Source organism: Cuculus canorus, chromosome 8 (genome assembly GCF_017976375.1).
Source record: "Cuculus canorus isolate bCucCan1 chromosome 8, bCucCan1.pri, whole genome shotgun sequence".
NCBI classification, from domain to species: Eukaryota; Metazoa; Chordata; class Aves; order Cuculiformes; family Cuculidae; genus Cuculus; species Cuculus canorus.
The window spans coordinates 24,417,697-24,444,529 of record NC_071408.1 but is presented as its reverse complement, the minus strand read 5'-3'; the positions used below and the strand labels follow the sequence as shown (position 1 = coordinate 24,444,529).

The window sequence follows — 26,833 nt, the reverse complement described above, 5'->3', positions numbered from 1 at the left end:
TGTACCTCAATTAGAGTTGTAAATAAAAATTTATGACATTTATGAAGACACGTTTGATGTTCTTCACTGTCTCATGAAGCAGGCAAACACCACAATCAGAAGTCATCTCAGAAAATTATAACCTATGCTTACAGCCAGCTAGGGCTGAAATATTCCTTCAGCTAACTGCTGCCATTAAAGAAAAAGCCTGAACTGAATGACAATAGTGTATGTAGAGCAAGTTCTGCCAATTCAGCTTGAAAGGGAGCACTAGTGAGTTTGGTGTTTAAGAAAAAGAAGTTAATAATTACAGAATGTAACATAACATTTTGTAGAGACTTAAGGAAATTTCTTGATAAAGAAAAATTTACTGTTCCTATGATAAAATACAGGATGAGTAAGTAATTCACTGAAGGTAATCTAAAATGATGTCAATGATAGCTAATGTGCTATCTCATCAGATGGGAAAACTAAAAATTTAATATGCAATAGGAGACTCCCAGCTCAAAAGAGTTCCCCTTCATCTCAAGGGTATTCCTCAGGAGGAACGCAGAATCATACATACTGGGAGTTTTATACTGGCAGGCCAAGGTAGCGACACTGGCAGGGACAGTCAACAAAGCAAACGGCAAGTAAAACTCTTGACTACTGCAATGCACGTGATGTGGGACTGACCTGAAGGACATCTGGCAGCTTCAACTGGTGCAGGACATGGCTGCCTGCCATAGAGAATGAGTAAATGGACAAGAGCTTATTGCATCTGCTCTTGGGCTCCTGCTGACTGCCAGTCTCATTCCAGGTGCAAAATGAAGTGCTAGTTATTAACTATGGAGTCCTTGGTGATCTAGCAACTCAACAACCTCAGAACGTCAAACACGATGACTCGATATTCTTGTGAAATTCATACACAGTAAAACTATCGACCTAACTGAAATATTCCTTGATCACCACCCCAAGTCACCACCAGTGGCAGCCTTTTGGCTTCACGTCACTGGTGCTGAAGGTCTCTGGACACAGTGCTCCACCTAACGGTCCTTCAGCACACGAACATCCCTCACATGGGTTTCATTAGATGAGGCATCTTTGATCTGGCTTTTCTATGACAGCAGTAGTGATTCCCTCAAGTATCCGCTTTAGAAAAATCAAACACTTTTTCATTGAAACTCCAGTACAAGAAACAGTTTTACAGGTAAAGCAGACAGCGTTGAGTATACACTATTTATTTAGAGTTAAGGTTTTGCCTTTCATTGAATGTTGTGACACTTGAATGCTCCTGTGATGGGCATTTTATGAATGTCTGCAACTATAAAAAAGGAGCAGGTAAGATGGAGCAAAAATATTTAGAGAAATGGAACGAGTAGAAACATTCCTTCTGTAGCAGTTTACTGAGTAGAGGCTCAGACAGAGGACAGAGGCCATGAATTCCACAGACTGTTCCCGAGTCGAACACTGAATCAGATTGTAGAAGTCATGTATCTCTGCCTGTTAATCATAAGAGATGAAAAAAAACCTGATTCTTACACAAAGACTGAGATTATAAAGTGACAAGTTACAAAGTATACTGCTAATATTACCACCATTAGCATTCATGAATAACCAACTTTAACATGAAAAGATTTCCAACAACCCAATTCCCAAGTGTCAAAACAGCAAGTCATTTTACAGACTGAAGGGAACAACCATAAAGTCTTTCTCGTGCTCAAAAGAGAAAAAACCTTCAAGGTCCCAGAAAATTCCCCATTTTTCTGCATGCTCTGCGCATGCAAACCTAAGGGACCTGAACAGCCAATTATGTCTCCTTTGCTAGTATTGTGTGGTTCTACGAATACATGTCTTAAGTCCTGACTTCTATTGGCAGCATAAAATTTAACTATTCTGTCCTACAGGTATGGCGACTGAAGAAAGAATTTCTCCTTGTTTTTTAACTAAAATATCCTAAAGTAGCGTGTTAGGCTACCAAATTCACTAACTTCATCAAAATTTTCCAAAAGTGAATCTTTATTATGTGTTAACAAAAGGACACTCACAGTAATTAACTTCAGAGAAAAATTATTGAAGCGTATTGCTTGTTGCCAGGCAAAGTCTCCAGGACAATATCAGCTTGGCAGAAGTCAGTAATAACATTCCTACTTGAATTTGTCCTGATGATTTTCACAGATTAAGGAAAACTGTATCTTCTTTTTTTTTTGCCTGGAGTGTGCATGCTTACAGTAATGGTTAAACCTGCTGAACTATTTCAAGCTATTAGACAAAGGGCAGTAGCCTGCAAAATAAGAAATTCCTTCATTTTTTTATGAAAACAGGCAGACCATTCAAGGAGAGAGAGGATATTAAAATGTCTTCATCAGAGGAAAATTTGTAGTATGAGCTCAATACTAATTAAAGATCAGAAAATCCGTACTTGCAAGCAGGCATTATTAATCTTTCTGCTAACAGAACTGCTTATTCGAAAGGGGTGCATGGTATTGCTGTGCTTCCAAGATATAAGATGACAAATTCATTAAACATCAAAGTAACTGTTTATACATCAGAAATGGAGCAGACACAGGACTAATAGGGCTTTTTGTGAGCAGTAGGTAAGCTTCTCTCTCTCCAAACACCCACCCTGCTCATTGGAGTTCCTCATGCTTGTTTGTGGGTCAGAAGACAGTACAACTATGGGATGAAGAGCAAATCTTGGGGAAGCAAAGCAGAGCCAGGCAAAATGCAGAGTCTCTGCCAAAAAGCTTTTTACACAGACCTCACATGCCTCTGCTGGAAAAGAGGCAAGAGCTTTGCATCTGGCCAGAGCAGCTGCCAAAGCCACCCCAAGAGTGACAGAGAAAAACATAGAGGAGGAATGCCAAGGGCAGCAGAAACATCTCCACCAGCATGAGAATGTGATGCCAAGTGAAGAGTGCAATTGCATGCCTCCACCTTGAAAATAGCATGCCTGTTTAATAAAGTAAATTTGGATGAAGGAACAACTTGCCTGGGCACATTTTTTTACATGGTTTTATGTTCTATTTAAAAAGAATAAGTGACCAAAACACTTGTGTCTACACCTATAGCAAGTCCAGTAGTAGCATGAAAGCTGCCAGCATATCTAAATGAAATCTGTATTGATGCCAACCACAATCCTCAAATGAGCAAAATATTGCAGAGCTTGGCAGCTGGGGTCTCTGATTGCCATTCAAACAGGTGGAGAGAAGTAAAAATGAGACCTTAGTATCTGGTGATCCCAGAGCCAAAGAATCAACGGATAGAAATGTTAATGCCAGAAATTGCAGAAAATGGTGAAAAGAAAAAAACGGACAAGAGTGAAGCTATACTAGGACCTGAACATCCAGGGAACACCAGAAAACATTGCGTTTCTGAACAACTAAATGGTAAAATCATACTGTATTTCCTATTTGTATTTGTGTCACAGAATTCTTAATGTGCAAAAGCACGTTGGTATTGGAATAGCCTCTGGAGCAGATGAAGCACATTAACTTTGCAATTCACTGATCATACATCACTGTTGTCATGTATCCATTTGCAAAAATCCAGATTATTCCTTCCTTTGATCCCTGAAAAGCAAAAACCTCAGATGCCTTTGAGAAAACATCGTCATCAATATTGAATTATTACAGACCAGTCTACCGCAGAGAGAGAAAAAGAAGCAAAATTGGAAAACTAAATATTTGAACTGCAGCCTTCCAGTATTTCTTCAAAGACAGAAGAATATGGGAGGAGTGCAGACTCCCCAGAAAACCTTTACCTTTGGGTCTGCCATTACACCACAGCCCAAGTTGGTGGTGAATGAAAGTCGTGTCCATCTGCAGACTGTTTGCTGGCAGACTAGTTTAGCAAATGCAGTTGTGGCACTAGTCCCATTCCTCACTGTCACAACTGACACCAATTAACATCCTCGCTGACAGCCTCAAGGGAAAAGGCCGAGTGCTGAATGGGCATAATGACTGAATTGCCCTTCCACGGGGGAAGAGTTGGGGCACACCGGGACACAGCTTGGCTTGCCAGAGCCTCGTTGTATCTGGTCTGGGCATGACCACACCCAACACCACTGCTAGAAATTTCTGACCAGCCTGGATTTCTGCAAATTCATTCCATACAAGAAAAGAAATGGAAAGCACAATTTACAAATAGACCCTAGAAAAGACATTACAAAGCTAGCAATAATTGTTTGTCAGCATTCGGCATACTCTCCCTTAAAATTCAAAAAATAACCCAGACACTGAAAGGCTTATGGATATGAAATACAGTTTATGCAATGTTATTTCTACTTCGTATGCACAGGAGCATCTTTCCTCTAACACCGTTCTGGAAGTGTGAGGTTACCCTGTCAAATTTTTCAAGCCTGCCACTGAGAAGAAAACACCAATGCTGTGATGAAACTGAAGAAATGTACCAGCTTTTTCAGAAGGTAATGACTTTGTTGTGTCATTGAATAAGGTCTTCGCACTCTTAAAGCTGATATCTAGTGTGTAAAAGACTAGAGCCCTTATACAAACAAAGAGTCACCCTGGAAGGTGGACCATGTTTATACTAACTAGGAAATGACTGCTACCAAGTGAGAAGTCATACAAACTAATCTGCTAAACAGGGTACTATTTCTGAAGTAAATCAGTCTCTCATTTGGCTTTACTTCAGACTTCTATTGAATAGGTTCTCTCCTTACAGACCATTTAAGGAATGAAAACTAAAGAGATGAATGAATCCACTCTGCTATCAAATCTTTGACCTTTTCCCCGTTGCAGCCAAATTAAAAAAATCTTCATACTGGTCAGTAAAAAGTCACAAAAGTTGAAGGGCAGAAGAGAAAAAAGTGCTTCATAAAAGGAAACCTCTAAAAATAATTTGCATTAAACCCCTTCCCCAAATATCTGTAAAAGATAGTATCAGTAATATTTATAAAATCCTTCTTGAAGTGAGATCAATTGATCACTGAGAGTTCCTCAGAAACAAAGAATTATCATTAGAGGAACAGACTGGCAACCAGACTGGCTAACTTATTGCCTCATTTCCTACATTAATCGATGTCAATCGTTTCCTGAGAAGAAAAATTTGGCAATGTAGTACCATAGTCTGCTGGGATAACCTGTGCATCAAGCTCTGATGCATAAAATGTGATAATGCTGTGTGGTTTTCAGCTTTGAATATAGTATATACAAGTGCAATACTAATTAAAATCAGAAAAAAGAAAAAGCATTTCTGAATGGTTTCACATATTAAGATCAACACCATTTTGTTTACCAAGTGCAGAAGTCCAACCTTCCAGCAACAGAGATACTAGCTACTAAATATTGTTCAAAACAAAAAAGAGCAAATTCTTAGATGCTTGCCTTTCTACATGATGCACTACAATAATAGCTGTTATTTTACTGTGTTAACAGTGATTTTTCTTTCTACTAAATTAAACGATACTAAACCAAATTCAATTTGAGAGCATTTCGGTGGTGCCTTGAGTTAAAAACGAATTTGGGAGAAATGTTTGACAAATACAAAGTTAATGAGACATTCACTAACTCTGTATGACATCTTAAGCACTTTAAATTTTGGAGCCGGTCTCCTGATTATCTGCACTTCTCATACTTTGGTTCACATCACAGAGCAAACCTGGAGCACACAAAATGGATTCCTCTCAGATTAAATTGAAATAGAAGATATATTCCAACCATCAACAAGGATTCAAGTCTTGGGAGCAGACTACAGCTGGCCCGATATAAAACCTTCAGGAATGTATAGAATAGGTATGATATCATCAGAGCAAACTGTTCTGCTCCGATACCCCACTGCTGTCAGTTCATAATATTAACTAATCTAAACAGAGCTAGAGTATTTCTCTCAATTGTTTCCACCCCAGAGCTTCTTTGCATGTTCAAAGTAAATGTTTTCAGATATTTTAGTTATATGGGGCAAAGAGGAACAAACATTTTGTTACTTTTCACTTCTGTTGCAGTGACATAAGAGTGCCTGATGGGAAACAAAACAAACACTGCAGATTGTTTTGATATCTGTCAAGGCTGTTATTACACTGCTTACATATGAAAAATCATTTTCTTTTTAGGAAAACAGCTTCCAAAATAACGTCTGCTACTTCACGTTGCTGTTGTCAGCTAGTCCAGACTACCTCCACATCCTCCATGTCACCTTCCAGAGGATGGAAGAGGATGGATCAAAATGATCTTCTGGGTTTTGGCGCTAAAGCAGAACATGGATCTGCACAGTGAATGCTACTGTTCCTTGGCAGTATCCTGAATCTTTGAGTCCTGGTTGCTCTTCAGAATTACTCTGAGGATGAGCAGAAACAGCAGATTTTTTTATTGCATTTGCAATAGAAAAGGGATTTATGTGTAACCTTCAAAATGACTCTCAAGCATGGTGACATTCACTACCTTGCTTTAATTGTTTGGAATCTGAAAGTTAAATTCTATTACTGCCAAAACAACTTGAATATGAACTCCTAAGACATGCTTTTATTTGTCAAGTTTGTTGAGCAAGGAGAGCACTATCCTTACAGGGATTCCAAATCAATCCTACACCAGGAGGTAACTGCCACTACTAATAAGGATTTTGTTTGCAATTTGCTGTGTGTTTCCTCAGGATATCACTTTTCTCATCAAGCAAGCCTGCAGGCTCTCACTCAACTCCAAACAATATAAAGCCATTAAATTCTTTTGCCTTGTTAAGGGGAAACACAAATTTCCAACCACCCAAATCAAAAATGCCTGTAAAGCAACAAAGTAATGTTCAACTTCATGCAAGCTATTTTCCTTTCATGTTATTAGTGTAGCATTGTAAGCCCCCACTTCTGTATCTTTTGTGAGATGTAGTCAGAGTTCCATGGCTGAAATAAGAGTAATACGGTTTTGTTTCAGAAGTTTGCCTGCTCTCTTTGCTCCTTATTCTGCATATTTTCAACATTTTTTACTTTTCTGGGACATTGCAATGTAGCCAGAAGATTTCCAGCTGTGGTTTATCACGTTAGATGCTGTTCAAAGTGAAAGAGGAAGGCAACAGAAATATCAGTTTTAGTAGAATGTTCAGAGCTATGCCTGACCCAACCATTTTTGGTTTTCTGTGCATCTTTCCATTTGTCCATATAGTGCTATTAACTTCACAGTACTTCGGGAGACAAATTATTATGTTTTACTCCCATGTTGCTCTCTTTTTTATGTCTTCCTTGCTTAATACAGCCTTAAATACTTTTACTAGCTTACACGGTGTAATTGGTCACCTAAAAGTCAGAAAAAATACACGGAATGCTTGAAAGCTTACTTCTGAGCTCTGCTCCTGGGCTGAAACCACAGTAAAGCTTCACATATTCTATTGAACTCTGACTGTTATCACTTCTGCTTGGAAGCTTTCCTAACTATACTGCTCTCTGCTATTGTAATAACTCTTCACTTTGATCACACCCTGGTAACACTCAAATATGTGTATCTCCTTTGACTAAAGGGCAGATCTTCCCAGAAATCTATTTCTGATACTCTGCTCATTTTGACAGTGTCTGAGCATTATATAGAGGTTCAGAGCAAAACAAAGCTGTAAATTATTTACCTACTTGACTCTAAACTCCGGCAAGCAATGATTTCATCCCTCTGTTGTAAGCAAGTTCATATCTTTTCAGCCAGCCTTTGAGAACACCAGTCTATCTCATGCACCATCCTCTGTAGTTAATGTTACTGAAAATACTACACTTTAAAGTCCATATGATGCTGTACAAAAGACCTTTGCCTGTTGCCATGAGATTCTGGTCCTGATCATGAGAGATGCACCAAACATCTTTTGGCAGTTCTTAGCTGTAAATACGTTCTTGCTGGTAAATTGACCTCTTATTTTTGTGTGTACACAGGGACAGAACTCCAATACTTCCATGCCTTTTACTTCTAAAATGGATATCAGAATAGTACAGATCGAAGTATAAAATATTTTGAGATATATTTTTTACTTTCTGGTTGATTCTGCTTCCCTGTGTATACTCTGTATATTTAGAAAAAAAATATTGCTTTTGTTATAAAACTTCCAAGGCTACATTAATTTTAATTACTTGACAAACACAATCCCAAGTTCTTTCAGTCAATATTGCTCCATTAAGCAGTCTTCGACTCTATTCCTGGCTTTAAGAAGCAGAAATCTGGTTTTCTTGCTATATTGAACTGCGTATTGTGTCAATGGATCCAGCTCATCAAGAGATCAAGGTTGCAGTGTAACACTAATGTCTCCACATCTTTCTTTACCACTCAAAAGTGATGTTTTAATCACCGACAAATCATCATTAGAAATAGCATTGGGCCCACTACCGTGGAAAGAAACCCATTAAAAAGAGCCTTATTCAGGTGAGATTCCCTCATGATGAGTGATTCGTGAGATGTGTCAGTTGTCTGATCTTTAACCTATTTAATACATTCTGTATTTTTTAAAAGTTGTAAGGTACTAAATCGAACACCTTAAAAAGATCCCACAGTTAACTTTATCATCTAAATTTATAACATACTCAAAGACTGAGATGAATAGTTTGACAAATGCTCCTTCTTATGAAACACTGACTGCCTTTCATTAGTGTTTAACTTTTGCTAACTCAACGTCCATCAGTCTTTTAATTAGTTTCCTGGGGGTTGTTGTCAAATTACCAGTTTGTGCTAACCTGAGTCACACTAGTTGCCTTTTTGAACATTTGCACAAGAAAATGCCCCCCTCCACCCATGTTCTAAAATACCTTCATTAGCAATGCCTGCATCCAAAGTGATCCCAGAACTCCTAGGACTCCTGTACAAGTAATGTCTGTCCCAGCCTGCTGACTTAAGTGTCTATCCCTGACAGATATGAGAACAACATCCTTTTCAATTATTGGTGGACTTGAAAGCATTCAATCCTAAGGTGACAGAAACAAAAAAGAAAGTCTAACTTAACACAACTGCCTTTTCTGCATCATCATTACGAGCTAAAACCTGTTGAATTTTACTCTAGAATAAAAGAGATTTTACCAAATATACTAAAACTGGAACTTTCAATTTTGCTCACATGGACTTTTCCTTCACGCCTTTTGTTTTTTGGGTTTTTTTTTCTTCTATATTTTCCCTTCTTCTATATATACTTGATAGTTATATACATACCCTATTTCCATTAAGGATAAATACTTCAGTTTTACTTTGAACACTGTCTTCACTGAACCAGTATCAACTTTTAATGAAAATTGTTTTCTTTCATGTCAAGGCATGTGGTTATGGAGATAAGCAATTAATACATCTTTTAAAAGAAAAAATAAATGAAGGAAAAAGTACATTTTATGTTAAAATATTTGCTAAGAAATTTCTACAGCTGTGAGAATTTAGTCCTTATGGAACACATAGTACAGGTTGCAATAATCTTCCCTTCACCAGTAGCAACTTGTATTTATTGCTGTATTTATCCCTCATCATGTGCTTAAAAATACAGTTATGCAGCAGTGGCTACAGCATTTTATAACTTTAAAAAAAACCCCATGAACTTTAGACACGCAGTTCAAGTTCCATTTACACTATTGGCAGATCTACAGAAAGATCTCATTTCTACGTGATTTCTTTTCTGATGGAAGCCATTTTACTAATCATTTTCACTGTCTTTCATGGTACTTTTGCTAGCTCTGCCGCCTATTTTGAGAGGATTGTATTGTTACATCTGATTTCTCCTCTAGTTTCCCCAACATTCTCAAATAATCTGTTTGCAGACATTTGCAATGACTCCAAGTTGCCATTCTTGAGAGGTAAAAGCTGGGTCAATACTACTACACAGAAATTTGGGTCAGTGCACCTATTAATCTTAAGGAGCTTTTAGTTTCTATATAGTGAAATATGATCCTGGAAGCAGTGACTTGCTTCATGGATTTCATCAACCAAGGTAAGTCTATTACAGCCTAACATCATTCTTGCCAGCTACATCTTAAGGAAATCAGGAGCATGGGAGAATTCTGGCTCTGGATCCCAAATGGACCAGCTGCCTGCCCAAGCCCTGGAGAGAACAGAACTTCAAACATGTCTGTATTCTCCATGGTTCTTAGCAATGTCAGAACAGCACATGACAGGTTGGGTTACAGGAAAAGAAATTAGGGTATATTATTGGCAGTATTACAAACATATCTGCAATCTAACTCTATAGCATTTTCATGCACATCTGAACTGAACTGGGTGTCTGTGCTCCACTGAGGGAACTTTCTGGAGGTAATATCAGCACAGGCACTGTGTTTCTGTCTGGAACTGATCATCTATGAACAGCGGACAAAGATAAAATACAGGAGAAAATGTTCCAGCTTTATCAGCCATTGATCTGCGAACCACTAAGCTGCATCAGGCAACACAACGGTATCATTTAAAGTTTGAGGAACACACTGCAGATTTCCAAAGTCATTCATCTCTTTGCTGGGTAAGGTTTGAAGCTAAACTGATGAGCTATGCAATTTAATACCCAGCTTTTCAACTGTTAATATAGATAAGTCCATATAGATGATGTTAATATAGACAAGGGCTCGTTTTTACATTTAACTTGGCAAACAAAGAAAGAGATAAACACATAAATATATAAAATTTTAATCCAAAGTGCCTCCTTTGCTGTTGAAAATAGTGATAAAGTTTGTAATAAATAAGAGATAAAATACGTAAATATTTGTACAAAAATATAAATAAACTAAATGAGAGAAACTCCTGTTTTCAGAGCTGGTCATTGGTGCTAATTGCCAGCCTCACATTTCATCTTCAGGACTCAGTTGATAAAGGTAGCCATGATATATTTTCTGTTAAGAAGTCATTCATTTGTAAAAAGATATATAGCCCTTCCAACCCTCTGCCTCCAACAGCAAGTTCAGTCAGCAGATTTTGCAAGCTGTACTTCTGCTGCAGCTTCACTGATCTTCATAAAAGGGTTTTGCTTCATTTGGCATAGGTAGAAAAGCTTTTTATTACTTGCTGATTTTTTTTTTTTAATATCACCTCCTATTGTTTTTCTAACTCCACAATTTCCAATGCAACTTAGAAAACACTTAACCTACCACCAACCTCCCACTAAGTCCATTCACCAGCAACAATAACCCTGATAGGAAAAAGGTTATGCCAATGATGCTTCACTACTACCAATGACTTAATTATAAAAGCCATCTTAGTAGACTGACGCTATGTAGCAAACACAAAGTGGACAGAAGCCGGGAGGCTCCTCCACTCCAGCCCCTGTTATTTCTCAACCTTGGTGTTGAGAAGCTGTCTTTTCCTGAGATAAGAGGCTAATTTATCATCAGTATTATGATGCACCTTTCTTGCTTCATCCAGCTGCCTTCTTTGGAAGAAACAAAGAGCTAAAGAAACTAGATTATACCCTACTTTATAATTAACATTTAAAGCAGATATACAAAATGGCTTATAGCCAAATGGTAAATAAAACTTTTTTTTTGTTTAAAGCTACAATTAATTTCTTCTAGAGATTAAATAATAAGAAGTTCAAGAAAATATTTAGACACGTTTATGTGCATATTGAAAGACAAGCAGTATGATATGAAAAAACTGTGGAAAGGTTCCTGACATCTGGTCCTCCTTATTCTTCCATGATACTCCAGCCAAATGCTGAGTAGCAAGTACACAACCAAACTCTGTCTCCTATCCCCAAAAGCTTGATTTTGCCCCCTCCACTCCTATTTTTTTTTTTACTCCTTGTCTAAAAAGTAAAGAAAATGTATGAAATGAAGGCAGCGTAGAAAAATATTACAGGAGTCAAAAGGGAAGTCCTTGCATCTCTACTTATTCTCAGCGAAGTCTGAAAATAAGTGAGATTCGACACCAATGCAGCTCAATAGACCCTTCCTGTCATCAAGTATTGCAGAACCACTTTGCTGCCATTTTTAAACTCCTGGCTGCTAGACTATGAATGTACAAAGGGATATTCCTTGGTATTGAAGAAAAACCTAAACCCATGCATTACATTTTTTTTAAAGTAAATAAAGCGTCCTTTGCCCCTTAACTCCGGCAATGAATTTTAGTAATACTAAGTTCAGTCCTTATATTTGGATTTACTAAATCCCTTATTATCCAAAGAGCATTTCCTCTTCCCTCAAAACTATGGCTGCTTTAATCCCAAGGCCGAAAATACAACTCAGCGTTGACAGCAGGGGCCAAAGCAGAATAGCCAAAGCAAGAACTACTACCTATAATGGCTGATGTGACTCTTTCTACCACAGATCTCCACAGAGCACGTTTCTCTCTGTCCTGCATACTTCTGAAGCAGCAGGCATAGATAGATGGTACCCCTCCATCCTGCGTCTTGACGTATAATAGTATTTTGGGTGGAAAAAATGTGGAGGATTCCGTCAAAGCCTCCTTCTGGCAGGTGCAACAAAAGAAATAACCAGCACGTGAATCTTCTTGCACCCCGAGCACCTGCAATGCTCCTGACAACACCTTGCCAACTCCATGTGGTTGCTGCTCCAAGGCTTTCCCTCCCTCAGTGTCCTCTCCCTTCAGCATCACTCTACAAGTTCCACCACCAACACTGCTCACTGGCTTGCATGACCTTCTCCTCCCTCTCTAAAGTTGTCTTGTCTATGTCTGTTCCTTGTTGGAACATTCACAGACACCAGTGACCAACAGGTCTTCTCTTGTTGGAGGCTATACCTAGAAAAGTAGAGGATTTACCTGTTGATTGATCCTTTGGTACCACTGTAATAATCGGGGTAACTACAAAATGTTATCTTGTGCCAAAGTGTACAAGACAAACTGGCCAAGACGCTTCAAATGGAAGCTGATAGCATTATCTCTGAACAAGTTTGAACATTAAAAGAAAGAAAACTGAACCTATTTTTAAGGCTGTGCTAGGAAAACATCTCTTGCAGAAAGTGAATAATAAATATAATGCATGCCATAGTAATGTCCATGGGGGGAGGTAAGGGATTGCTATAAAACATAGTATTCTAACTACTACAGATGTTGCTGCTAGAATTTACAGCTTTCTCTGCGTGCTTATCTCTCCTCACCAGTTTCTGCACATTGAATCGCATTCGAACATGGGTGATTTTAAGCCATCTTTTTATTATTTTAACCTTTTTTTAAAGCTCAATTAATTTCTTCTGCGCTGTTCTGTAATGTTAAATAGATTCAAGACCTGTATTTACAAACCACATGCAATCCTATTTTGGCACATGTAAATTACATGCAAATACATTCTAAATTAGTTTGTTTATCACTCCAGAATTCTAATCCAAAGGTTTTGGGTTTTTAAATTTAGTTTTTATTCTGACATGTTTACAAATGAGTTTGACTCTGGCAAATAACTTAATAAACTCAGGGTTAGCTGTGCAATTAGAGGAGGCATCTGGGAACCATAAAACCTGAAAAACAATATTTACATCTTTTGTACATCCAAGATTCCATTTTTTTTCTCCCTTAAATTCATCATTTCAAAATATTGCAGTTATTTTTGTGTGAGGGCAAACAACAAGAACTCATTTTTATAACCAATGACCCCTCTTTCCAACCAGCAATTCATGGGGTAGCACTGGATAGAATGCACAAAGTAGAAGATTTCATTATAAAAAAAAAGAAAATGAAAAATAACTGAATTAACATTGATCATGACTTTTCAACAGCATTTCTTATTATTACGGCCAAGCAAAGTCTCCTGTGGGCAGTAAAGCTTTCCCATGTATTATTAGCCCTCTACAGAAAGCTATGAAAAGACACAAATCTGTTTTGTCAAAGGACAGAAGAGCATTTAGTTATAAGAGAAAGTATGGTCATAATCCATTGTGGGGTTAAAGGTGAAGAAAACAGAACTATAACACAAAGCCTTAAGAGAGTAATACTCCTGCAGTTAATTCCTGAACACCACAGTAGAGCCGCCTGGTTTGTGGGAAGAATACATTCTCAGGGCAACCTGACATCTATACGGTTTATATTTATTAGCAGCAGCACTATTATACAGCATCTCTATTCGTGCTAGGTACAAACACACACAGCACCATGGCTCCTGCCTTGAGGGCATTCGTTGAGGTGCCACAAATGTCCACGTAGCCAGTGTGAAAGTCAATGGTGCAGAAGAGGTGACCACCAGTGTCTAGGTGCCAGGGGACAGAGGTATGGGAACATCTTGCTTGGCCATGCTATAGGTGGTGGTCCAGCCCTCAACCCAAAGCAGCTGTCCCGCGTACTCAAACTAGACTATTTAGCAAATGTTTCTAGTATGTAGAAAGCTATTTTGGGCCCTTCATTACAGGAGGGACATTGAGGTGATGCAGTGCATGCAGGGAAGAGCAACGGAGCTGCAGAAGGGTCTAGAGCACAAGTCTTATGAGGAGTGGCTGCGGGAACTGTGGCTATTTAGACTGGAGAGGAGAAGGCTAAGGGGCAACCTCATTCCTCTCTGCAGCTCCCTGAAAGGAAGTTTGAATGAGGTGGATGTCAGTCTCCTCTCCCAAGTAACAAGCACCAGGGTGAGAGGAAATGGCTGCAAGTTGTGCCAGGGGAAGTTTAGACTGGATATGAGGAAATATTACTTCACAGAAAGGATTGTCAGGCATTGGAACAGGCTGCCCAGGAAAGCAGTAGAGTTGCCATCCCAAGAGGGATTTAAAAGATACGCGAATGTGGCACTTAGGGACTTGGCAGTGTGAATTTTATGGCTGGACTCAATCTTGAAGGTCTTTTCCAATCTAAACAATTCTGCAATTCTATGCTTGAATAACAAAATTCAAGTCCATCTGCTGGAGTGGAGGTTTGGTTCAGGATCACACACTGATGCAGTGTATGAAATTGCTCCCGGTGTCAGGTTTGTCAAATCTTTGGCAATGATTAGGGGTTTGGTCCAAGTAAAAGGCAATGTAAGTGCTCTGAATCAGATCCCAAAGCAAATTTGCAGCAGATCTAAGTGACTAGATGGGGATTCCTTTTACATCCAGTCATGAGTCCCGCATCCTCACCGTCCCTCAGAGGAATGAAAATCAGGGGGCTTTAGCACAGGGGACGGTGGCAGCATGGCAGAATTTAGCAACGTTCTGAGGCTACACAAAGAATGGATAGGAAAATCATAGTGTCTACAGATAATTCTTCTTTCTGATAGTCCCTAGAGGATAAGTGCAATGGATGCAGCTGTGTAACAGGGCAGGTAATATAATAAAAACATCAAGAATAATATAATCGTTTGCTGTCTCCCAGATATTTCAAACACACTTATTTTCATTTTGAATCATATAGCCCAGCAAATATGACTTTATGGTTTATGTTGACCTCTCCAGGCCTCACTGCAGACCTTATCTCATGCTGCCTTGTGTTCCTTCCTCTCCTGTGCCTTTCTCATCTGCCAGCACTCTCCGTCCTGACACTCACAGCATCTACAAGGTCCAGTGCAGCGTCTTGTACAGATACCACAGCTAGCTGCAACATCAGAAGCAGACAGTGGTGTTAAAACAGTATTTCACCTTCCTTTAACCTGCTTTTTAAGGACACTGCAGTGATACTACTGCCTAACAATAATCACATTATCTCATTTAGCAGCATCTCAGATAACTCCCTCCAATTCTGCACTGAGCTGTGTGATGAACAAGTCACTTTTCCATCACAGCTTATCCTGCACATCGTGTCTGAATTCACAAAACCATCATACCTTCCCCATTCAAATCTCTCCTAAAAATTCCTTTGTGCCTTCAAGGTACAAGCTCAAAATAATGATAAAGGCTCTAGGTTATGCTTTATTGTGGGTTTCCTGGTGACCTTGGCAGACTGCTTTAACAGAAAATGTTCTGCATACCAAAAAAATGAGCCCACTGGCAATTCTTAGAAACAAATGAGCTAGGGAATAGTCTTTTGTGTGGTTCCAGCTCCCTTCTTCCTCAGCCCCAGCCATTGTAATCATCGCTGTTTTGTCATTTTCCGTGACGTCAAAGACTGGGGAAAGGGATAGCAAAGAGGCACAGGAGTCTAGAAGAAGACAAACAGCAACGGGCTGCTTCTCAAAAATAAAATGCAATTCTATTAAAATAATCTTTTATTTTTTATATTCCTTTTTCTCTTGTTTCCTGCCCACTGCCCTTTGCATTATCTATTTAAGTTTGCAACTATTCGGGAGCAGCTTGGTGTCACACTGTGTGCATCCAGCACAATGACATCCTTGTGGACTGGGATACATGGATGCTATTAAAACAGAAATGAAGCTGTATGTGCCCAGCTAGGTTAAAAAAAAATAAATAAAGTCATAAGCAAAGGTTTGGGGATTCAAGTCCAGGTGCAATTTAGCAGCATTGGAATGACAGCACTCCAAAGCCAGGAAAAAAAAAAAGGGTTGAGGCTTACTTATCTCAGGCGTAGCATGCAGGTAACATGCTTGTCAACATCTGGACCCACACTAGTGAGTCTGCTGCAAACCACACAGCTCTGCTATTCAGCTCTCTGTCAGCTCATGCATTTCTGCACTGTACTCCATTTTGTAGTGTCAATATAATCCTCTGCTGTCTTCTAGATATTTCATACGCTGATTTTCTCTAAATCTTGTTCAGGTCACTCAGCAAAGAGTTAAACAAACAAAAAAATACTCATAAGTGAAGAGACTATTTCCATACAGATGCCCTTGCAAATTAAGATTTCAATAAAAAGGAAGAAAGCTTTCAATTGTCTCTAAAATATCTGATACTCAAGAAAGGGTGGGTTTTTTTGGAAGAAAAAAAAGAGATTATCTCAAGATTGGACAAGAAGAGAAGGAGCACAATACACCTGTGCAGAGAATTGCTCATTTTCACCGTCTCTGAATGAGCCAGATGCTCATTCTGCACACTGTGAAGTAAACCAGAAAGCATTATGTGCAAACATTTACAGCATAAAAAGCCTTGTCACCTGGGATACTTGCTGCTTCTGAAAATTCTGATCAAAGATAAAAACCAAGACAACTCCTTGTAATCAATTATGCACACGTAGTTCTCAGCGTTATGTGCAATTCATAAAAATAATAAAAAAACAGAACATGGACTTATATGCAGAAAAGAAATGCGGACACAGAACACTAATCTTGCGATTGGTATCTTAAATCGACAGTCCCAGGTCTTGAAGCAAGTCTCTAGCTAAATATTGTTTCCTTGAAAAAATTTCCAGCAGCCCTTGAACCGCTCTCGCTTACACAAGAGGAGCTGCAGAGACACAGCCCAGGACTGTGTGAAGGTTACAGCAGGCTGCAGCCAGGGAATTAGCACTGCAACAAGGTAGATACAGGTTTTCTCTCTGCATAGACACAGATGATTAGCCTCCATACATCCAAAAAGCGCTCGTGGTGCAAAGCAAGCCATTACTTGACAATCTGGCTTTTCTTAAAGGAGGAACTGCAATAAAGGGTGTCAAGCCAGATGCAACGTGCAGCAGGACCCCTTGCAGAAGTTCACCTGCACGTGCACCCACCGGAGGCAAACTGCAACGATCACCGATCACCCTCCCTCTGTAGCCACTAGGTTCATAAGGGAAGTTGAAGATGTATTCAAGTTTCAGGCATGTATAAACATGGTATCATGGTTATCCTCACTAATACCAAATTCACACTTCAAGGTCTTTTCTATGTCATTTTCGCTCAGCCTTGCAACAGTCAAATCAAAGAATTCACATCACAATGTCAAATCTTTCATCGACTTTACACCCCCACCGACCTGTAAAATATTTATATTCCCGTGTGAGGATTTATTCCTGTTTTGTGCTAACTGACATCTTTTTGTCACGGGTCTTATACATTTTTGCCTAGGTGAGCCCCAAAGAGTATGCAGTGACTTAATGAGCAGATCAATTACTGTTCATAAGAAAAGATACTGTCTCTCTAAAGGTTATTTGAAGGTTGATTGCTATCTTATTGCTTATATCCTGCAAATCTATTCAGCCTTATGAATGAATTTGACCTTTTTATACTTACTGGGGAAAAAAAAAAACAGAACAGAAGTTAATTTAGAGCTCCAGAATACAACACTTTTTCCCAGAGAAATGAAAGGGCATTCAAATCGATACCTGCACAATAACACTCTGATGAATGTTTGCACCCAATTTTCTCATTTTGCTAACTTGAGATTGGGCATTTTGAATAGTTCTCAAAGAACATATTCTTTATGTGCTGTGAAGTATGTGGTATTGTGTCCAAACAATGCTAGAAGATAATCATTATAGGAGTATCACTGGGCCTGAAAAGGTCAGTTAGTTAGAAATGTCAGCTTTCAATGCAACTATGCTGGACCTTCCTACGTAAGGATCCAATTAAAGGGACATGCCAAGGTGCGTGGAAACATCATGGTGACCCATAATAATAATAAGGTATTGTGGAAAAGCTTGATATTTTCCTTCAAATGTAATGGATTAGCCTTTAGGATATCTTCTCTGCAGTCTTATTTTGACTTCGTAAATATCACGTATTCTACATGTATCCAAAAAAGGTCATTTTTCCTAAAATGCAAAGGTGGGGATAAAACTGTCTTACTAAAAGTAAATATTTTGCAACTAAGTGGAAAAAATATTCCAGTTTCATTATTGGATAAAAAGTATCATTTCAACAGATCTCAAAACTGTGGTATTTGAGGTGGATATAGATGGTGTTTGGGGAGACAGATAGGGATAGGTCAGGGGACAGGTGGACTTATTCTCTTGAGACATGTTGAGAGTGAAAACTGTCCATGCAGGAAAAAGACAGTGGTCACAGCAACATCATTCAGTGCGTATGTAGCATCTCTGCAGTCATTATTCTGGCACATGGAGAGGTATAAGTAAGAATTAGGAAGGTACTGATCTGCACGAGTAAGTAATTACAAGCAACAATATTACTTTTCCTTATCGCAGCAAATGGAAATTCTTAGAGCTCTTCAGACACAGTGAAGATGAAGAATTGGATACAGTCAAATTTCCTAATTAGTCTCTGGAAAGCTGAAACCAACCTAATGGTACAAAAAAAAAAAAAAAAGCCCACATTTTTTTCTCCGCTAGTCCATCACATTGCTAAAGTTTCATCAAGTCTGGAACAAATTTCTTCCTGGAGTTTTAGGGTTCAGCTACAACTGGCAACCCAGGAATCTCACTTAATATATATTTTATTATTGCAGAGAAATTTTTCTATTGTGTTTTCAAACAAAAAATTTGATGTCTATTGACTTGTTGAGCAATGAGATGTTGCCCACCCAAACTATGGACAGATGAGTGGATTAGCAACCAGAGTTTTAGTGATATGAGAAACAGTCCCACTCCCGTCCATCAGTGAGCGTTAAAAGATTCAATTATTACTGGAAAGATAAGTAATTTCTTTTCCTCACCGCCTTTCCAAATAAAACAGCATGTGAAGCTTTAGTAACAAACACAGACAGTAATTACATTAGGTTGTTTAAAAACTCAGATGCTATCCCTTGACACATACTTAGACCAAAATCAATGTACTATTAATTAATAAAGACTAGCAAAAATAGTACTTGAGTTTTAGCAGCAAACCAACTTTGTGTCACATTTTATTACTTTGCATCATTTTTACTAATACTTGTCTTATAGCTTCATGACTTTGAGTTCATATTATTTTCATGCTTCAATTAGAAAGAGGTAGATAGCCAGACTATCCAGGAAGGTAATGGAAAAGTCTTGTAAGGGGGCTTAGCGGTGGAATTTATAGTTAAATGAAACTTTCAAATACACTATAAAACTTCTTCCTTTATGTAGTTTTACTTGAGGTCTCATAAGCCATAATATGAAGAAATGCATAACTTAATCAGCTAAAAAATACAGCATATCCCAGATATTACTTTATGCTATGCCAGGAGAGTAAAAATATATTTTCCTAACCAGAGGAAATTAACTAGGCAACAGTCCTATATCTATAATTTAAAGCAGTAAAATATGTATGGCAGAAACTAAAGCCACCTTAAAGGATTCACTATAGCAGCAGATCACAAATTAATGAAATGGAGACATTTTTAGAGCATGCAGCACTGATGATATTAAAGGGGGAAGAATATTTCACCACATAGATGAGTCTGATAAATACTTTCAAAATCAAGGCTTTTTCCCCCATTTAAAATTGTGAGAGCTTGAATAGTAGGGGAAAGCACACACAAAGGCATTAACATATCTGATCAAACCTCAATGCTGCACCAGAGAGATCAGGAATATCTTAGTCCCTGCATGTAAACCTTTAACGTGGTCAGAGGAAAATCTGAGTAAATGAACAGGAAGGAATTATACAGTCAGTTCTTACTTTATTTCACCTAAAACAGAGTTAAAGAAACTTAAAATACTTCATATGCCATGCTGTAGCCAAGCTACACACTATGGAATGTTCAAATACCCTAGGTTTTTTAAATGCAATCAATTTACTGCTGCCAAATGTAGTAGGTTTATATACATCTGGGAAACATGCACCTATGGTGCTGATGAATTTCTCCTGACATTGCACTGATTTCAAGAGAATGTTATTTTAAATTGGCAGTAGAGAGACTGGTAGAAAACGATAAAGCCCTGAGGATGGCTGAATCAAAGGGAATTTCAAAAGAATTTTCCTGACGCTTCTTGGATAATATCACATGTTAGCTATTTTCAAAGCCAATAGTTTCCAACACACTTCCATTTATGGCATCAATAATTAAAAAAATACTTCAGTGGGAGACGAACTTACCTCACTGAGAAGAGAAATTGGAAAGCTGTATTATTATCGTAAACACAGGAGGTGCAAAAAGCTTTGTCTCCATGGAAAAGCTATGGAAACAGGGATGTCTTATTTGCAACTTCTGAGTGGTTACCACAAAATGTGATGTGGTTGTATGTGCACGTTCAGAACACTGCGAGAACATGATCACATAGAAATTAAGGGCAGACCCACAGGCCTTTTGTGCAGCAAGGCCAAATTAAACCACCTGAAGTTTCGGTTCTAAAACCCAAATTCAAGAAGAAGTGTTGAGGAAATGTTTTGGATCAAATTCAGAGGTAAAACTAAGTTTAAAGACACTTTAAATTACCAAAACTTAAACCTCATTATGTCCCGCTCCCTGCCAGCTTGTCCCTGCCAGCTACTAATGAATTTTTAACATCTTTCCCCCACCCCACTGCGCACATCAGCTCTGACTCCAGCACCCCGAACCATACAGCACGTTACAGTCTAATTGTAACTCACATGTCAGGGGGCGAGAAGAAAGGAGTGTGGCAACAGCATTGATAAATTTAACTTAACATTCCTCCAGCTACTCAGCAGTAAGGCAGAGCAGTGATCTCCCCTCCCCATTTTACATGGGTGTCAGTTACTTCAAAGGAATATATTTGAGCGTGAGGGAGTCTGGCTCACTCCCAGCTTATGCATCATTTGTGTCTGGCTGCTTCTGGAGACCCACAGCAAAGCAAAGACTTCCTCCAGTTTGAGGCATATCGTGGAGCTTTCTGCAGCTGTTTTCTTAGGGATGCCAAAACAGGTCAGCTCTGTATGTTGCATGAAAATCTGTAGCTGGAGCTGCAATCTCACTCACCCTTTGCATTTTTTCCTTTTTCTTTTATTTCTTTCTTTTTCTTTTTATTTTTTTTTTTCCAGCGTGTACTCAGTCCAGGTTACAGATTAATGATCTATTCATCTTCAGTTTAACGTAGAAATGTGCTTTCAAGTCAAGCACCTGTTTGGTTTGGTTTTGCAGAGCTGCATGGGCACTGCTCAGTGTTTGGGAGATATCTGGAGTAAGATAAGAGGCAGTGGAGGGTCGCCCTCGCAGCATGGGCTCGGTGTAGTGCGGGCAGGGTGGGGGTTCATGGCACAAGGAATAAGCCCTTCTTCCTACCCACTGGTGATGTCCTGGGTAATCATGCAACAGCCACGGCCGTGGGGAACAATGCGACTACCATGAGGTAAAGTTATGGTTTCTGAGACAACACAATGTCTCTTTTCAATGTTTTGGCACTTGTGTCTCAATATCCCTTAACTGACATTTACAGCATTATTTTACCTTGCAATTAATCTCATTAACGGGCTGATCAATTTGAGGCCTTTTTTTTTTGGCAGCACATGGAGAAGAGCTGTTGTAATACCTACATGGGATCACCAACCAATTCCTGACTAAATGTACAAAAACCGGTTTGGGAATTTCACACACATAGAAAAGAAAGACGAAATTCATCATGACAGAAAAGCAAATTACAGAGGTCACCTTTGGTTTTGAAGTCCTTTTTCTATTCTTACGATTAAGCAATAAGGCTTTGGTGGCTGATACTGCTTGTGAGACACAGAGGACTTTCATACTATAAATAAGGCTGAGTGACCTCAAACGAAGGCTGCCTGCCTGCGGCAAGGTGGAGAATGGGAACAAGTCCTAGAGGATTAACAGCTGCAAATAAATAGCCCACTCCCTAATTTGAATCAGTAAATTAAGGAGCAACAGTGGTTATGGCTGATCTCAACCATCATAAACGATATCACGACTTTGTAAAAACAGTCAGTTGATGTCAGGTCTTAGAGCTAGAGCTCAAAGAAAGAAATATTTAAAAGTTGCGGTCTCCTAAGACAGATAAAGGTCTCAAAACTATGATTTACTTTATTTTATTTTTGTATTTGTAAGGTCCTTTAATCCACAGGTTGACATTTTCCAGTCCTACTAGGAATTAACTGCCTAACTCTTTCAGCCTTTTGGAGAAATCTCAGCTTTAGGCTCTTAGGTAAGTTTGACCTGATCCAGCATTTCATTTGAAAATGCCTTTACTGAAATCAAAACTGTAGGTACTCAATTATATAATCATGGCAAAAATCCTACTTTTTTTTCTCTATGTAACCAATTATTGTAGATTTCCAGCTAAATTTCAAAGGGTAAACATTGTATTCCAGAAAAAATGCATGGTATCGAAAGCTTTGTCCTCCTTTTCAGTGCAGTAAGTCTATGTATGCAGTTATTGAAAGCTGGTTTAGTATTTAGCTATTTTTATCCTTCCAACTAATTTTTACGTTGATTTAGTATATTGCTGTATTAAGCTCAGAGATCTGAAGTGATAACTACTTAATGTGATCCCATCTGCACAAACTCAACTTAATCGATACTTTCACTGTTCCAGTGAATACTGTATCTGAAATTATGAGGAAAGTATCATAGATCTGTTTTACAGAAAAGTCTCATATTAAGTTATTCTGGCCCCCAACTCTGTTTTTCTCCCATTAAAAAAAAATATGTCTATGGCCTTTGGTGCCCTTATCCAAGATCTGAATGTTTACTACGATTAAGACCTTCAGAGATCTTTTTTCCTCTAGAAATAGGGAATGCTGAAGATATGATAAATGAAAAATGTGCCATGTTTGTCCTTGAAGTTACAGGCAGAATAGTGACAATGGCTGTATCACACTGTATTGTTGCTTTTATCAGCAAGTGCCCTGAGCATACATTAACATAATTGCAAACTGCACGAAAAGTGAACACACAAAAATGTGATGCAATTGCCAATAGCCTCAAACATCTGTCCCAACAAAGTATTCCTCCTCCTTATTTCAATCCTTGTTATTTTAACAAGGTTAGTGAAGGAGAAACTATGTCATAGATGATATCCACATTTAGAGTGTCAGAACAATTATTGATGCAAAATTGTTATCCCAGTAAATGTGTGTCACGTTTTGTTCACTTCCCATAACACCTGTTCATTTTGCTAACATGTTATTCCCTGTTAAAGCCAAGACTTATTAGTCCCTGTTAAAGCTAAACTGAAAGCTTAATACGTACATACATCCGCAAAATTGAAAAAGTTAACCAAAAGGTAAGCACCGTTCAAGCACAGTGTACATCTGAAGCTGGTGAGCAGCAAATTTCTGTACCAGCTAATGGAAAGAAACCGAGCCAGAAAATAGCAATAAATTAAAAGCCATTCAGCCTTAAGAGCTGAGATCAGAGAGAAGCACTATTTAAACAACCTGCATTTCAATCACGGTGCTGAGACCTTTGAAATTCTCTATGCCAAAAAGCCCAGTGCTTTCCCAGGATGACACATTTCATTTTATCTCCTTGATAGGCAAATGACAGAAGTCATTATCAAACTGATCATTTAGAGCATTTTACTTTTACCTAAATATTTTCTGACCAACTTTGGGGTTCTTCAGACCTAAGCCTGGACTTCCTGTCTTCCACCATGAGCACAGAGGGCCACCGTCTCCTTAGTCCCTGAACTGCTCACATTTGCCACCAAGGGAAGTCAAACTTGCACTTCTGTGATACTTGAACACACATTGTGAATTCGAGGGCATCTGCCTTGCAGACATACTGCTAAATGTAACCCCAGGAGGCTTAAAGAAATATCAGCACTCAAATTCATAGAGTAAAGGTCTGAAGAGGCAACTCTGTGAATGGATAACTGCCCGGGGCTTTGCCAAGCACAATATAGCTGTCACTTGTTATTACGTGAAAGATTTTCTGGGGAACAGTGTTTTTCATTCTGCATGTCAGAGACGGGGAAAAAACACATTTAGACAACCATCTCTTTAAGAAGAGAGAAGAGAGCCATGCAGCAGAGCTCACTTACCAGGGCTGGTTATTGTCAGGAGGTCAAGCCGACGCTTCTGCTGAAAAACAAATGATAAAAGGAATCGTTAAAAGGGGACTAATTTTAGTGGGTCAGCTTAGACCTGCAAAGTAAGTGTTCTGACATTTATAGCAGAATTAATTACAAGTTACATGGCTCACAGGAACTCTTTGGGGTGGGATTCACATGCACTTTGCGAGGAAGAAAAAAAACCTTGCTCAGTCCTTTTAACATGTTTTTATTTGTACTTATAACGTGTTACTATTTCTTTTTTGGAACATATACTTAAAATGGATAGCTAGAAGCACAGATGGATCAATATATTTATAAAAGTGATTTCTGATTCCACAGGGAAGAAGACAAGGAACCAAGACAAGAAACTCTAAGTACTTTATTCATATCAATCACTGACTCATAGCCTGTATGTGATCAAACACAATTATATCGCCTTGGGGTGAACCTTTCAAAGACGTATAAGAGGATTGACACAAACTCAAGACTGATAAAAGGAAACTTTCTTTTCATGCTGAACACAGTCAGCCTGTGGATCTCATTACCACCAGATATCCCTCACCCCAAAATCTTGCAGGACCTGATCATCACTGATATTTGTACAGAGAGCAAAATACAGGCAGTTATAATGGCAAATAATCAAGTTTCAACAGAAAAATGGTTTCTGGAAGGACTGCAGAGCTTCACAGGGAAAACTAACATGTACTACAAGAAGATTAGGAAAATGTTTTGCCTAGAAGAAGCTATCCTGCCAATGGGTTGGTGATGGTGGTGTGCATTTGAGGTTTCCCTTCCGCTGTAACATGCGGCCGAGACTGCTGCCTACTCCCTGTTCCCAGCCTTAGGTGACCTCCCTGCTAGTTCCTCCCTGTGGCCTGAACAGAAAATCATGTGATCCTGGAGTACTATCATCCCTTTCATCCTTTCTATGAGCTGAGAGCTTTCCATCACTAGCAGAATTTTCCCCATCTCATAGATAGACTGTTACTGCCTCTTCTTCAGAATACTTTCCAACTTATTCTCTTCTCCCTAACTTTGCGCAACACTTGTGTGTCTAGCTGGCATTGAAGATTATACTGTCTAGTTTAATTTCTCTCTCCTAATCTACTCAATAATGTCTGTGTTACTTTCATTTATTGTCAGCCCCATTGATCTTTTTCTAATCTAATTCTCATCACTGCATTCACTGTATTCCCTGGTTGACAGCTGAAAGTCCTTGAGGAGGAAACATTGACTTGGTATTCTCCACCATGAACATTCTTCCTTGGAAATTATAACTGATGAAACTCCTTTCCAAACTCATAATTTCTTTATAAGTAAAGCCATCCACTGAATATACTTGAGCTGCATGCCCAACAGTGACTGTGGCCTGCTGGGAAGCCAAGTAGGGTGCTGAAAAAACACATTTTCTGAAACCTTTTTGGCCTTTGGAATCTTAACTGTTATACAATACAAATCATATTTGTAAGAAAATCTGTTCCTGTCTGCTTTCATAAGTACTCCGTGTTCTCTTAACTCTGACAAGTCATTCTGAGTATGACCTTAGCAGTGTGCTTGATCACATTTACCTTATTATCAAACACTAAGGCCAGCTCATGCCAAGCATTTTTCCAGGTGTGCCAGGGTAATTGTGAAAGGGAGCAGAAGACCCTGCTGATGCCTTGTGTCACCTCCACAAGAGCCATTCAGAAATGCTGTAACTGCTCTGTTATGGTCTTCTCACCCCACATTCCTCTCCCCAGGAGCAATAAAATAAAGCAAGCCATAGTGCAAGCAAAGGACCCACCTCACCAGTGGTAGTTGTAAGACAAAATATCGCCTAATGAGCTAACTTTATATAGATTCTGTGCCTTAATCCTGATTCATATGTACAAAGCTATGAAATTCCAGGGCTTAACACCCACTAGGCCAAAAGATTTGCTTACATTCCTCAGCAAAACTGGAACTCCAAATGCTGCATATGTAATGAACAGCTAGAGCAGAAAATATATATCCAAAGCCTATACTCTGTGAAAGAGTCTCTACTAGGAAAAAAAAGGTGGAATATAAATATCCTGCATCAAAGAAAGTTGCAAAATATAGAGATTTGAAATACAGAGAAAGGCATATAGCCCAGCTGGCCCCCTGGTCCAGGCTTCAGTCTATTAACTAGGGTGAAAATAAACATTAAATAAAAAAAAATAAAAAAAAAATAAAAGAAAAATAGCTTAACTTGATTCTGCAGGAAAACAAACATACAGAATAGTCTAAACAAAATGGGCAGTAAAATTAAATTATTAGCATTCAAATGTTCAGTTCGTAACTTTTTTCCTGTTTGGATGCTACCTTTAATCTGGCCTTGAAAAAAACAAATTACCTCAAGATCCAGGAAATCTTTTTGTTGTGCTGAA

At 38.7% G+C, this 26,833-nt stretch overlaps 1 protein-coding gene across 6 annotated transcripts in view; it reads right to left on the bottom strand.

Annotated features, from left to right (window-relative positions):
* LOC104060194 (AGBL carboxypeptidase 4) overlaps positions 1–26,833 on the bottom strand; it is a 954,436-nt gene that overhangs the window by 430,743 nt on the left and 496,860 nt on the right. For 4 of the 6 annotated variants that reach the window (XM_054073733.1, XM_054073732.1, XM_054073730.1 and 1 more), the window contains exon 6: positions 24,432–24,471. In XM_054073733.1, the coding sequence (XP_053929708.1) occupies positions 24,432–24,471 (40 nt within the window). The remainder of the gene's footprint in view (positions 1–24,431; positions 24,472–26,833) is intronic. The other 2 variants (XM_054073734.1, XM_054073731.1) reach the window with 1 other exon arrangement.